Consider the following 15062-nt stretch of genomic DNA (forward strand, 5'->3'; position numbering starts at 1 on the left):
TATAGAAATTACATGTAGCAAGACATCTTTACCCTCTCGGTTGCAGTGTTTATACACATCAAGGTATAATGTCTGTTTTGATATAGATTTTGATCTCTATTCTCTTCACTTGTCTATCCCTGAGCAAACTCCAGACTCTCTTATTTTGTAGATTTTTAATAAGATTTAGTGTCTATTAACGTAAATTTCCCCTTTCATTCTTATTCCAGATTGTTCCAACTCTTCTTAGCTCTTTTATTTTCCACATAATGTTTATAATCACCTTAGCAATTTCCAGGGGGGAAATGCTGATATTGTTATTAGGGTTTGATTGATATTATAGATCATTTTGGGGAATATTGAGATCTTTGTCCTCTAGTAGGTGAATAGATATATATTAACTGTGGTACATCCACACAATGGAATATTATTTGGTGCTAAAAAGAAATGAGCTATTAAGCCATGAAATGATATGGAGAAAACGTAAATGCATATTACTAAGTGAAAGAAGCCAAACTGAAAAGTATGATTCCAACTATACAACATTCTTGAAAAGGCAAAAGTATGGACACAGTAAAAAGATCAGTGGTTGCCAAGGGTTAGAGGGGCGGGATGAATAGGTGGAGAATAGAGGATTTGTAGGTCAGTGTAACTACTCTCTCTGATACAATAAGGGTGGATACATGGCTTTATCCATTTGTCCACGTCCATAAAATGTACAGAACCAAGAGTGAACCCTAATGTAAACTACAGGCTCAGTGTGTGCCATGTTGTATTAAGCCAGGCATGGTTCTTGGAGGATGATTTCCCAGAAGAACTTGGAACACAAAAACAGAAAAAAGACACAAGAGTCCCGTAATTACTTTTCCATTGAGTTATAGGTTTCAATGTTGCTGGGGCAATTAGCCAAATTAATACAAAGTATTCCAAGTGTAGGGAATAAAACAGCTTTGTCTTTTCCGGTCCCACGGTTGGTGAAGGGTAACAGGGAGGGCGCCGCTGTTGCCTATAGCTCCCCGCCCCAGGCGGTCTGGAACCCGCAGCCCAGAGCTCCTAGTAGTCACAGCCCGCAGCTACCGTGAGGCGGGTCTGTAAACCTTCCCCCCGGCAACCCCGCTGCGGGATTCTGGGAAGTGTAGTCCAGTAGCTCCGTGTAGTCGCAGGTACTTCCATTGAAGACCGTGGTGCACGGGAATTCTGGGAAGTGTAGTCCAGGAGTGCCCGTTAGTGGCCGGCACTTCCGCCCCAGAAGGACGCCGTAGCAGCCATCTTTCCCCTGATTATAGGGTTTGGGGTCCGCTGTCCGCGACCCATTCAAACTTCCCCCGAAGACGGACTTGGGTCCCGCAGCCGCCAGCCTTTCGTTTGGGGAGAAAGAGGAAGAGCGGCTAAAAGCTGAGGTTTGATGGCCGAGGGTGGCGATTTGCGTCCCCCTGGGCGGAGCTTCTTAGCTCTGGGGACCTGCCCGGGATGGGGCGGGCTCTGGTTGTGCTTCTCCGGGTTTGAGGATCTCCCGGCCTCTCTGCACCCTTGTCCCGACTCCCCACCTGCGAGTTAGTGGTCTTCATATGGTATCGCATTGGGTGGGTTACTTAATTCCTCTGTGTCTTGGTTTGCTGTTCTGTAAAAGGGAAGTAAAAATACCTTCTTAATCCAGCGCTGTGAGGAAAGAAATGAGATAGTACAAGTAAAAGGTTTAGAACTGCCTGGCCGGAGACTATTATTAATACTACTGCAATTATCCGAGAAGCGCCCATTTCTCAGGGAGGTGCTGTGAGTTCAGGAAGCTCAGTTGTCCTGGTCTCCTGACCTTTTTTTGCAAGGAGAGAGTTGCTTCTAGCTGGTACTGGGGAATGTGATTTCTTGGGAATGGAAACACAAACCTGGTATTTCACCACCTCCTTTCCTCCCCAGCCCTGACTTCTGAAAAAAGCACTGCACGGAGGAGGAGGCGTCAGAGCTCCACGTGAGTAGGACTTGGCATTACTAAGATAGTCACATAAATTGGAGAATGTGTGGGACACGCCCTTGAGAAACGATTATAGCTGAGCCTTAGTTGCTAAATTCCATTCTTTTTTTTTTATTTATAATATTTGTTTTGTTATATTAGTCACCATACAGTACATCCCCAGTTCTTGATGCAATGTTCCATGGCTAAGTTCCATTCTAAAAGCTTTACACAAATGAACACACTTCCATCACACAGTGGCTCTGTTAAGTGGTACTGCCGCTTTTCCTACTTTATTTTATCTTTTAAAAGATTTATTTTATTTAGAGAGCACGAGCTGGGGAGGGGCAGAAGCAGAGGGAGAGGAAGAGAATCTCAAGCAGACTCCCCACTGTGGAGCCCTACACGGGCCTGGATCCCATGACCCGGAAATCATGACCTAAGTGGAAACCAAGAGTCTGATGCTTAACTGACTGAGCCACCCAGGCACCCGTTTTTCCTACTTTAAATTAGCTTTCTGATCTATGTCATTTGTTTCAAATAATATTTATATCATAGAAGTAACCTACTAATGTTTATGGAAGATACAGAAATATATAAATAAAAACGTTAATTACCCATAACCTTGGACTGTAACGATAACATTTTAGCCTTTTTGTCTGGTTACTCTGTGTGTGGATTTCTGTTGAGTTGAGGCTGCTTTCTTTGGGCCCGATGGTACCACTGCAGTGCTGCTTAAATTGTGGTCCTCAAGCCAGTGGCATTGGCATCACTCCGATAGAAATGCTCATCCTTGAGTCCCTTCTGAGACATTCTGATTCAGACTTTCTGCTTGTGGGGCCCAGGAATCTGCATTCCAGCAAGATCCTAGGGAGATTCCTGTGAACGTGAAAATTCGAGAGACTCGGGAAGGTCTCTTGTCTGGAAACTGAGACCTAGAAAATTGACTTTGCTGGGTGTCACAGATAAAACTGAGCTGGATATATTTTTTTCCCTCAGGGGAATCTCAGGGTCCTGGGATCAAGCCCTGCATCGGGCTCCGCACTCAGTGGGGCATCTGCTTGAGGATTCTCTCTCTCCCTCTGCCCTTCCCCCTGTGCACGCACACTTGCTCTCTTTCTCAAATCTAAAAAAAAAAAGGAGTCAGATGCTTAACCAACTGAGCTACCCTAGTGCTCATCAGTTACTTATGTTTGGCCTGTTTTCTCTGTTAGTGACCATCTGCCAAAGCCCACCGGGAACATACCTGTAATCAAAGAGTTAAGTTTGTTTCAGCTTGCTGAAGCAAAGCCCACACGCCCAGGTGTCTCAGAGGCTTTAGGTGGGGCTGCTTATAGGGTTTTGGCTTGCATTAGCTGAGTTGGGGAGTTTTAAGCAGTGAGGGTTTGTTCTGGTTTGTATGCTGTCCAGAAGCCAGTTGATGACTATTGTAATAATTTTTATCTAGTAGGTGGGAGAAACAAAATGAGACTTCAGTTGTCACTGTTAATAGTCACTCATGTTGCGGGGGGCAGTTTTTGGCTTTTTAAATTTTTTTTTTGGGTCATTTTGGAATGTCATTGTCTCTGTGTTACGGGGAGTGTCTTGTCCTTTTCTTTTCTTTTCTTTTTTAAGATATTATTTATTTATTTGACAGAGAGACAGCCAGCGAGAGAGGGAACACAAACGGGGAGTGGGAGAGGAAGAAGCAGGCTCCCAGCGGGTCAGGGAGCCCGATGTGGGATTCGATCCCAGGACCCCGGGATCACGCCCTGAGCCGAAGGCAGACACTTAACAACTGAGCCACCCAAGCGCCCCTGTCTTGTCCTTTTCTTGTTCATCGCCATCACTGAGACTGAGTGGCCCTGTCAGATTCTCGCTGCTGAGTGGGAAACACCAAGTTCTAGCTGTTGCTGCTGCTAGCTTCCAGAGCCGTTTTTTGGGGTCTCTTTCACAGCTTTATCATACTAGTATATTGTTTTTGTTTTTTTGCTGAACCATTTGAGAGCAAGCGAGAGACTGACCAAAATGGAATTAATTACAGTGATAACACACTGTTACCTAATCCACAGCCCATATTCAGTTTTTCCAGTTTCCCCAATAAAGTCTCTGAGAGCAGTTTTCTTTTTCTAGTTCGGGGTTCAGTCCTGTGATATGCATTGAGCGTAGTTTTTATTTCGTTAATCTCCTTTAATCTAGAATGATTCCGGAGCACTCGGCCGGTCCATTTGGTAGACCATGCGACTCTTGATCTCCGGGTCATGAGTTTGAGCTCCCATTGGATATAAAGATGACTTAAAACAAAACAAAAAAATAGAATGATTCCTCAGACTTTATTTATGTAGCTCATGATTTTGTGAAGAATATTGGCAAATTAGTTTGTAGAATGTCCCTCTTGTTTTGGTGTATCTGATAATTTGTTTACGACTAGGTTCAGGCTATGCGTTAGCAGGGGCGCTGCAGAAAGAAGTGGTAAGGCCACCTTCTCGGTGCATGATGGGAAGCACGTGTCTGTTTGTGGGTTCCAGTGGCTGGTTTCAACTTTGTTTTCTTGGGTAAGGTGTCTGCCAGGTTCCTGTTTTTCCTTTTGCAGTTAATATTTGAGACTATGTGACTATCTTATTTCTTCCCAAACTTGCGCCTTTTTTTTTTTTTTTTTTTTTTTTTTAGCATCCATTGATGATTTTCTGACTATCTCTCATTCTACATTTTTTTGTTTGCCTTCTGCCATCGGGGGAACTTTCTCTTCTCACCTGTTTCTTATGCATTCCTTTATTTATAACAATACGTTTACAACTCGGATGCCTGTCTTTTTTAGTTAACTTAGGTATGGACTGTCAGCGTATTGTTTTGTTGTTGCAGAATCTCGGGTTTGCTTAGTTTTCTTTACCTCCGAGCCTACCTGTCAAAAGTGCACTTCCTGCTTAAAAAGAAACTTCACTTATTTTTAATGCCTTTTTATAGAAAGTTGGCCATGTCAACTCAGATATTGTTGTTGAGGTAACTAATTATCAGGAAGACAACCAGAGATCTTGAGAAGTCACTGAGAACCTCACATGATAGGGCAACAGCCTGTGAACTCCGTGGATTCTAACAATATTCTCTTGGTAGAAAGCGCGCTTACAGGGATACTTGCAAACTATAGGATATCATTGTGCAGACTATATTTCTGCAGTTGGAAAGAAACAGGAAACTGACAGTGCTCTGATAGCTTCCTGCCTTAACAGCAGTCCCATAAGGTCGATACCATTATTCTCCCCGACTTGCAGATGACAGAACTGAGGCAAAGAGACGCTAATCATCTGCCTGGGATGGCACTGCTAGTGAACAGCCTAGCCAGGATTTTGGCCCACACAGATTGACTCCGAAGCCTTCTCTTAACTGCCGTTGGCTCATTTATACCCTGCTCGGAAGAATTAGTACTGCAGAAGCTACAGGCACACTGGGATGGGGCCATTTATGTTTTCAGGCAGGTTGTTCTTTGAACTCCTACTGAAAGGGGTCTGGGTGGGTATCTGGTATAATGCCGAGTTCTGCTCATCAGGCCATGTTCAAGGGCACCGGCCCACGGGTTAATGACGTACTTGACCAGTTTCCATTGACTTCTTTCTCCTTTCTCAGTCTGTCTTTCTAGGATTCTGTTTCCCCAGAAGGAAAGAGAATATGAGTGTGTTCAAGGTGAGTAAGGCTTGCCTTTCCTACTGTTAAAAATATCATTTTAGGGGCACCTGGGGGGCTCAGTCAGTTAAGCATCTGTTTGGCTCAGGTCGTGATCTCTGGGTTCTGATCTCCGGGTCCTGAGGTTGAGCCCCACGTCCCTGCTCAGCAGGGAGTCTGCTTCTCTCTGTCTCTCTCTTCCTCTCTCCCTCCCTGCTTGTTCTCTCTCTCTCTCTTCCAAATAAATGAATAAAATTTTTTGAAAATGTCATTTTAGTCTTCAGAGACTAGACACAAGTCTCCTTCTCTTTTAAGGAGCATGCATCTGAGACCTTGTTGAGTGTGTCAGGTGCTTTTTTCTTTATGCCTTTTAAGTTTAATTGGTTTTGGTGTTAGCCTTTATTTCATCATTTTTTATTTTTTATTTTATTTTTATTTTTTTTAAATTTTATTATGTTGTGTTAGTCACCATACAGTACATCATTAGCTTTTGCTGTAGTGTTCCATGATTCATTGTTTGCACGTAACACCCAGTGCTCCATGCAATTCGTGTTCTCCTTTCATCATTTTTTAATCTCACAAGTAAAAGGAGAAAAATTAATAGAAGTGAAACTGTCTTGCACTTTACCACTTCCCCTCCAAATAGATGCTCTATTTCCATAATCTCTAGCTGCGTATTTGTATTCATAACACAGATACAGCTTTATTTCTTTTAAGATTTTTTTAAAAAATCTTTCATACCTTTATTTTGATTTTCTTAACTTATTTTTTATTTTTTAATTTTGTTTAATTTTTTACGTGGAAGCCTAGTTGACATACTAGTTTTGGGCGTACGGCATCGTGGTTTGACGATTAGATATGTTGCAAAATGCTCACCATGGTAAGTGTGGTTACAGTCTGTCACCGCACGAAGTTACTGTGATATTATTGATCATATTCCCTGTGCTGTACTTTCCCTCCCCGTGATTTATTTTATAACTGGAAGTTTGTACTTTTTTTTCCTTTTCACCTGTTTTGTCGATTCCCCGACCTCATTACATACAACTTAAATCCTTTCTTTTCATTTAATACTATGCAACAATTTTTCTTAAGGTTTTATTTATTTTTTTAAAAGTAATCTCTACACCCAACATGGGACTCAAACTTACAACCCTGAGATCAAGAGTCACATGTTCAACTGACTGAGCCAGCCAGGTGCCCCATCACTGTGTCACAGTTTTTAATTGCTGTATCATATTCTCTTCAAATTTGTATACCTATTTTTAAAACTGTTCTCTATTCATAGACATTTAGTTTAGGATTTTTACTATTTTAGGAACACTACAGCGATAGTTTTCCTGATTTAACCTATTTCTCAAAAAACCGTTCTGGAAATTACTGCCCTTTTTTGTCCTTAATGTATTAGGTACTCAAAATTGTTTTATATCTGGTGCACTGGATGTTTTTTGGTAGGATATCAAATATGGTACAGTGCGTCAGGATCAGACTTCAGCTTTACAAGAAAAGATATTGTTAGAAGCTTTCTAATTACGAGAGCTAGATTCTGTCTCCTCCATACCTCAGTCACAAACCCTATGTGTATTTTATTTACTGTTTTTTTTCCTTTGTGCATTTTTAAAATTATTTATTTCTTAAAGATTTTCTTTATTTATTTGCAAGAGAGAGAGAGAAAGCACAAGCAGGGGGAGGGGCAGAGGGAGAGGGAGGCTCCCTGCCGAGCAGGGAGCCCGACACAGGGCTCGATCCCAGGACCCTGAGATCATGACCTGAGCCGAAGGCAGACACTTACCCAACTGAGCCACCCAGGCACCCCTATCTTTATTTTAAATATAAAGACAAGGGGTTGTGAAAAAGACATCTGCTTAAATTCACACAGAAACCGGAGATCTAGAGTCAGAGTATGGTATTCAAGTGAAGACAGATACAGGAGGAGAGAGAGTTTCTCATTCAGTGACCTGCCATGCCCTTTGGTTTATTTCCAGGTAGAATGCTACTCCTGACCTGGTTCCCACTTCAGCGGGAAGGCAGGTGCTATCAAATTCTGCTGGGGCTGAAGTGTTCACTGTTTCTGGGGTAATTGGCAGGGTTAATTAAAAAGTAAAACCTTTTTAGGTTAAGATGCAGCTGTTAGAATTCTAGGGAGTTTGCATATTACAGGGAGGGCCAGGTAGATAGACAAAGCTTTCCTTTCCATAGCAGCACTTTTGATGAGACTGAGGAAAATCAGTACGTGGCATCAGCAGGAGAGAGGAAGGGCTGGGAAATCTACACATTGCTCAGGGGCCAGAGCACCTTCCCACCCATCCTCTTGCCTCTCGCAGTGGACCTTGGGTATAAGATTTTGGTTGTATGTGTTTGTTGTAGGAGGCAGTGACATTCAAGGACGTGGCGGTGGCCTTCACGGAGGAGGAGCTGGGGCTGCTGGACTCCGCCCAGAGGAAGCTGTACCAGGATGTCATGTTAGAAAACTTCAGGAACCTGGTCTCCGTGGGTGAGGACAGCCTCCCTGTGGAGGATCTTTGTCACCTTGGGGTTTTAAGGCGTTAGGGCTCCTGAAATGGTTCCCTGAGTTTGGGGATTGGACTTCGCTAATGCCGGTGGAGCACAGGATGTTTCTGGTCTTTCTGAACAGGATCTTCAGGTCTTTTTCATTTGGGTTTTTGTAAAGGACTATAAATGGACTGTATACTGCTGTACTCTGTCTATTTGAGTTCAGATTTCACTCCTGTCGCATTAGTGAATTATAAAACTGATTGAGTTCTGTGAGTGGTTTGGAATGAAATCAACAGGGGAGAGAATATCAGAGCTGCTTAGGACGCATTGCAGCCAAAACCTGGTTGACTGCGTGAGTACGTGAGGGCCACTGGGAGGAGATTTAGTGAAAACAGACATGGGTTAGAAATAGGTCATTGAAACTTTGTTTAGATAATACATATCTGTGTATGTAGTTGCGTCATGAAATACATGCTATTTCTTCAATTCGTCATGATTAAAAAAAGGTTTGAAAAAACAGACTTTTGATATCTTGAATATGCAGTTGGAACTCGGGTTTCCGGTAAATTTCAACTCTAACATGTTCATTCTGTTTATTTATTTTTTAACATACCTACTTGCAATTTTAATTAATGGTTGTAATTCAAAAACAGATTTATATACTTGTTGAGGCCCCTGTGAAACTATAAGTACAAATCTTGAGGATACATTTTTTGAAGTTGGCTTCACTTTATAGACTGATAAATCTGTCCAAAAGTCACGGGGTTGTTTTTACTCCTAATCCATCGTATAATTAAATCAACATGGAGGAAACACCTACTTTTTTGGGTGAAAGCGAATGTTCTGTTAACAGTGTGACAAGAATATCATCTTTCATTACATTGGTATAAAAGCTGGTAAGCTCATGTATCCCCAAAGCTTGGTTTCCATCATACGGTTCTTTAGACACTAAACACAGGATGAAGAAACCTCCAACGACGTCTGTCCATCCGTTCCCCAAAGCTTTACTTACAATGAAAATACAGGAATTGTTTGTATGAAGAACATACAAAGAGAATTGGAGAAGGTTTGGCTGGAGGGAAGACAGCCTCTTCAGAGACTGTTGTTTGCAGTTCGCAGAATAGGATAATCTTCCCAAGGAAGTAGCACATTCATTTTAACTCGTGACTTTGCATGTTCTCAGGACATCAGCCCTTTAAACGAGATAAATGGCACATAGAAAGAGAAGAGAGGCTCTGGTCGATGAAGACAGCAACCCAGATAGAGAGAAATGTGGGTAAGAACGAAGTGACTGTACGTTGTCGCAGTTACCTGCCCATCTGTCTTGTTTCTCGCCACCCGCGTGCTGTCGCCTGTGTCCAAGCGCCGAGCCTCTTTCCTGGATTATTGCGACACTCTTCGCAGTGGTGCCCACTCCCACCCTTCTGCAGTCTGTTCTTTAAGTAGCAGCCCAAGGGATCCTTTAAAACGTTAAGTCCGATTATGTTGGTCTTCTGTTCAGAATTCTCTTATGGCTTCTTTTACTTAGAATAAAAACCACGTAAAGCAGCTTCTAGAGAGTCCTCTGTGGTCTGCTGTTCATCCCCCGTGGCCTGTCTGAATACATCTGTCTTTCCTCTTGCTCCATCTTTTCTGCCTACATTGTTCTCAGACCTGCAGAGGAAGCTTCTGCCTCAGAGCCCTTCACCTGTTCTCTGCCTGGAACAGTCTCTTGCCTATAACCCTTCAGGCCCCTTCTTTCCTTCTTTCAGGTCACTCAGTTCTAATCCCATGTGAGGGCTCTGACGACCCTGTTGAAAATGCCATTCTCTCTTGACTGTCTGTGCACTGCCTTATTTTGTGTGATCATCGCCTCACATATTTTTATTTGTTTGTTTATTTTATCTTTGTCTCCTCACTGCAGTGTCATCTTCAAGATTGGGGGAATTTTGTCTGTTTCGTTTATTGTTCATTATCCTCAGTGCTTAGAATAGTCCTGGTATGTGGCAGGGGCTCTGTAAATATTTGTTGAAGAAATGAATGCGTTAGGGACGCCTGGGTGGCTCAAGTCGGTTAAGCGTCTGCCTTCAGCTCAGGTCATGATCCACGGGTCCTGGGCCCACGTTGGGCTCCCTGCTCAGTGGGGAGCCCGCTTCTCCCTCTCCCTCTGCTGCTTGTGCTCTTTCTCTCACTCTTCCTGTATCTCAAATAAATAAAATCTTAAAAAAAAAAAAAAAAAAAAGAATGACTTAATAGGAAAACCTGCCCTCCACAGAAATAGCTAAGAGGTGGTGAACAGATCCATGTGAAGAAGGGATACTGCAAAATACTTCTTGTCTTTAAGTGAATTCTTAACCTAATTCTGATTTCTCAGCTGCCTGTGGTGTATGTGCGTGTGTTTGCCTTTCTGTACAAGTTGACCCGCACGAGCGCGTACAGACACCTGCACAGAATGTGTAGCCCTGTCGTTACAACCAAATCGAACACCCTTCTTTCCCTGTGACTTTGCCTTAGTAGCAGAGCATATTCATTTGGGGAGGAGATTTTGGTTTTTGATAGAGGATTCTTCTGTCCACTTCTTAGGCAGCTCCCCCAGAGGAGGGAAAACTTCAACTTCCATATCTCTTATATCAGAGAGTGGAAGGTCTCAGAAAATAGCCAGCTTGTGAGTGAGCCTTTCCCTTAAAAGATTTGCTCAGCTGCATCTCATTCGCTTCTTCCAGAATGCACGGATATAATCATAAATGGATCTTCCATCGTTACCTCAGACATAGCGTTTGCATATAGATTTAAATACATGACTTTCGAAGGCATTTCATATAATGACAGCTTTCCTGCTTGTGATGATTCCCTAATAGTTCCTAGTCTGTTTCTTCTAAATATCATAAGCGACGGAATTTATTTCCCAGCTCACTAATAAATTGCATTCTGCACTTTGAACCTGCCATTCTTGTTGAAGGCCAGTATATCTGGATCCAGAAATTTTCCACACTATTTTCAGAGAGACAGCATTCTTCCCTGGCCTCTACATTTGACTCCTTTTGAGGCAGGGACGGAGGGGAGAGGTGGATTGCATTTAGACAGTACAAAATCCTGAGAAGGATCTAGTGTATAGGTCCTCATGCTTTTCTTTCTTTAGCACCCTTGATTTTCTCCTCAATACCCCCTTGGTATACTGCTGTCTCTGGTGCAGCCTTTCAGCTTCTTAGCATTTTCCCATCCTTGCCCTATTTCACATACCTTACTTGTAAAAGCCCTTTTGCTACTGTGACTTGTTTACACTTAAACTGGGATTTAGAACTCTCGATAATCTCAGACATCAGATTGGGATCCGTCTGTGCGTGCATTTCTTGAACACCTACTAACTGCTAGGCGCTGTTAAAAGCCGTCAACACTGCAAATGCTTGTCTTTATTGATACTGTACTGTGGTGGGAAAGACATGTAATTTTTGAAAAATGACGTAAATCGTGTGTCAGATGGCAGTGATTTTGTTTTAAGATGGATTTCATTCATGCTAAGTGGTTGGCTTCAATCCGTATATAAGCCAGAGTATTTCATATATGGTGAAAAAGATAAGCTGAACATCCTGAAGTTCATTCATGTCTGCTACCGTGTCCTAAGTGTGACAGAAATAGACTTGACTCTGCGAACAAAGTTTTCACTTGTCCGCATCTCTGAATTCTGTCCCTGTAGGAGGGAGCAATCAAAGTGAGCTGAGGACCGTTCAAGACAGAGGACCACATGAAGAGCTTTCCTGCTGGCATATCTGGCAACACATTGCAGATGACCTATCCAGGTGTCAGAACTCCATGATAAATAGTTCTCAGCTTCACAAACAAGGTGATTCCCCCTGCCAGCTTGGGGCAGAACTCGCTCTTCAAATTTCTGCAGATGAGAACTGTATACTAAATTGTAAAGTGGGTGGTCCTGGTGGTACTGAAAACTCAGACTTTGCAATTTTGAGAGCCCAGGACTCGTGGAGGAGAACTTCTTTGACTGAGTCACAGACTTATCGGAACAGATACCAGCAAATTTCTGTGAAAAATCACCTGTGTCAGTGTAAACAGGATGTTGATATCATCAGTTGGATTTCACATCACCTAGATCATGGAATACACAGAAGTGACCAGTCTCACAGCGACGATGATCATGAGAAAGACAGCGTGAAGATTTCAACACTTGACCACGAGAGCGTGACTCACTCAGGACAAAAACCTTACCGATGTAATGAATGTGAAAAAACCTTCAGTGATCTCTCCACCTTTGATCTGCATCAGCAGTTACACTCAAAAGCAAAGTCTCATACCTGTAGTGAGTGTGGAAAAGGCTTCCGTTATAGCTCAGTTCTTCGTATTCATCAGAGAGCTCATGTGGGAGGGAAAGGCCATAATTGTGGTGAGTGTGGTAAGGAATTCGGTCAGAGCTCACTTCTGCAAACCCATCAGAAAGTCCACACGGTAGAGAAGCCATTTAAATGTGAGGAGTGTGGGAAAAGCTTTGGTCGTAGGTCAGCACTTACTGTTCACTGCAAAGTCCACACAGGAGAGAAACCTTACCATTGTGAGGAGTGTGGGAGGGCCTTCAGTCAGGCCTCTCATCTCCAGGACCATCAGAGGGTCCACACTGGGGAGAAACCATTCAGATGTGATGCATGTGGTAAAAGCTTCAGTCGGAATTCACATCTTCAATCCCATCAGAGAGTCCACACGGGGGAGAAACCATACAAATGTGAGGAGTGTGGGAAGGGCTTCATTTGTAGCTCAAATCTATACATTCATCAGAGGGTCCACACAGGAGAAAAACCCTACAAATGTGAGGAATGTGGTAAAGGCTTTAGTCGGCCTTCAAGTCTTCAGGCCCATCAGGGTGTTCACACTGGAGAGAAATCCTACATATGTAATGTGTGTGGTAAAGGCTTTACTCTGAGTTCAAATCTCCAAGCACATCAGAGAGTCCACACAGGAGAGAAACCATACAAATGTGATGAGTGTGGGAAGAGCTTCAGGAGGAACTCCCATTATCAAGTTCATCTGGTGGTCCACACAGGGGAGAAACCCTATAAATGTGAGGTATGCGGAAAGGGCTTCAGTCAGAGTTCATATCTTCAAATCCATCTGAAGGCACACAGTGTAGAGAAACCTTACAAGTGTGAGGAGTGTGGGCAGGGCTTCAATCAGAGTTCCCGACTTCAGATTCACCAGCTGATCCATACGGGTGAGAAGCCGTACAAATGTGAAGAGTGTGGGAAGGGATTCAGTCGTAGAGCAGATCTCAAAATTCACTGCAGAATCCACACAGGAGAGAAACCGTATAATTGTGAGGAGTGTGGGAAAGTATTCAGGCAGGCGTCAAATCTTCTGGCACACCAGAGAGTCCACAGTGGAGAGAAACCATTCAAATGTGAGGAGTGTGGGAAGAGTTTCGGTCGCAGTTCACACCTTCAAGCCCATCAGAAAGTCCACACTGGAGAAAAGCCGTACAAATGTGAGGAGTGTGGGAAGGGCTTCAAGTGGAGCTTGAATCTTGACATGCATCAGAGGGTCCACACAGGAGAGAAACCCTACAAGTGTGGGGAGTGTGGTAAGCACTTCAGTCAGGCCTCAAGTCTTCAGCTTCATCAGAGTGTCCACACTGGAGAGAAACCGTACAAATGTGATGTGTGTGGCAAGGTCTTCAGTCGCTCTTCACAGCTACAGTCTCATCAGAGAGTTCACACGGGGGAGAAACCATACAAGTGTGAGACGTGTGGTAAGAGCTTCAGCTGGCGATCAAATCTTACCATTCATCACAGAATCCATGCTGGTGATAAATCCTATAAAAGTAGTAGGAGTGAGAAGAACATCAGAGAGTCCAAACAGGAAAAGAGTTGTATAAAATGATTTTTTAAAAGAAAACCCAAGTGTCCTGTGAATTCTTCCAATCATGAAGTTCAAAAGAAAAAAATCATTTGTTTCACGAAAGTCAAATGTTTGAGCCACAGTTTAATATATCCCAATAGTCAGGAGGCCACACAAAAGAGAACGCTTGTAAGTGGCGTAGTAAGGTGCAGTTTGAACTTTGACCTTTGTTAAATACTACTCAGGGGAGAGGCTTTGGAAAGGATGAGTTTTATCAGGCCTTGTATAAAAGTATGACAGACACACTAAAATTAATGCTCATTAGAATGTAAGCTCTGTAAATGCAGAGACTTGTTCTGAATCTACATAGTCTGAACATTGCCAGGTACTCGGGAGGTGCTCTAATATCTACTAAATTAAGAAATGGGGGAAATGTATATTTGAAAATTGTGTTGAGATCACCTCCAAATTTTTGTAAAAATATGTATTTAGAACAGGTAACCTAAACGTAGCCTTAATAAAATGAATTCAGGGAGACAGAGTTGAAATGCCAGAAAACTACTCAATACTGCCATCTGTCCTAGGAATTTGGCATTGCCTTGTGATGAGCTCCTGTCTTTCCCAGCCTCCTAGCAAGTTGGGGCTTACCATCTTGGACTTTGAACTTACATGGCCTAAGATCAGTGGGATACCAGATAGTTACCTTTTGTGACAGCATAGACTGAAAAATTGATTGCTAATCCAACAATAAGCCATTACATTGTTTATTTTTATTCTCAAGAATGTCATGCAGGGGTTTAAGTGTCAAAGTTATGACAAACATTTTTTTTTTTAAGATTTTGTTTATTTATTTGACAGAGAGACAGCCAGTGAGAGAGAGAACACAAGCAGAGGGAGTGGGAGAGGAAGAAGCAGGCTCCCAGCAGAGGAGACTGATGCGGGGCTCGATCCCAGACGCTGGGATCACGCCCTGAGCCGAAGGCAGACGCTTAACGACTGTGCCACCCAGGCGCCCCCAGATGACAAACATTTCTTAGTAAATGTTGAATTGATCATTGGTTTCTTATTCTCCACATGTCCATCCAGACTTCAATGTGATTGCCTGCTAAATAAGGGTTTTAGCATTACTTTCATCAAAACTTCTTAGGTAGGGATGCCTGGGTGGCTCAGTTGGTTAAGCGTCTGCCTT

General features: G+C 43.0%; 1 protein-coding gene across 1 annotated transcript in view; it reads left to right on the forward strand.

Moving 5' to 3' along the window:
* Nucleotides 1-618: 618 nt before the first annotated feature.
* The window catches only part of LOC103657027, a 45820-nt gene continuing 31376 nt past the window's right edge, over nucleotides 619-15062 (forward strand). The window contains exons 1-6 of the mRNA XM_040634421.1: nucleotides 619-1379; nucleotides 1894-1945; nucleotides 5528-5584; nucleotides 7928-8054; nucleotides 9240-9332; nucleotides 11730-13907. Coding sequence (XP_040490355.1) covers nucleotides 5570-5584; nucleotides 7928-8054; nucleotides 9240-9332; nucleotides 11730-13907 — 2413 coding nt within the window. The 5' untranslated portion in view covers nucleotides 619-1379; nucleotides 1894-1945; nucleotides 5528-5569. The remainder of the gene's footprint in view (nucleotides 1380-1893; nucleotides 1946-5527; nucleotides 5585-7927; nucleotides 8055-9239; nucleotides 9333-11729; nucleotides 13908-15062) is intronic.

Source organism: Ursus maritimus, unplaced genomic scaffold (genome assembly GCF_017311325.1).
Source record: "Ursus maritimus isolate PB19 unplaced genomic scaffold, ASM1731132v1 scaffold_19, whole genome shotgun sequence".
Taxonomy (NCBI): domain Eukaryota; kingdom Metazoa; phylum Chordata; class Mammalia; order Carnivora; family Ursidae; genus Ursus; species Ursus maritimus.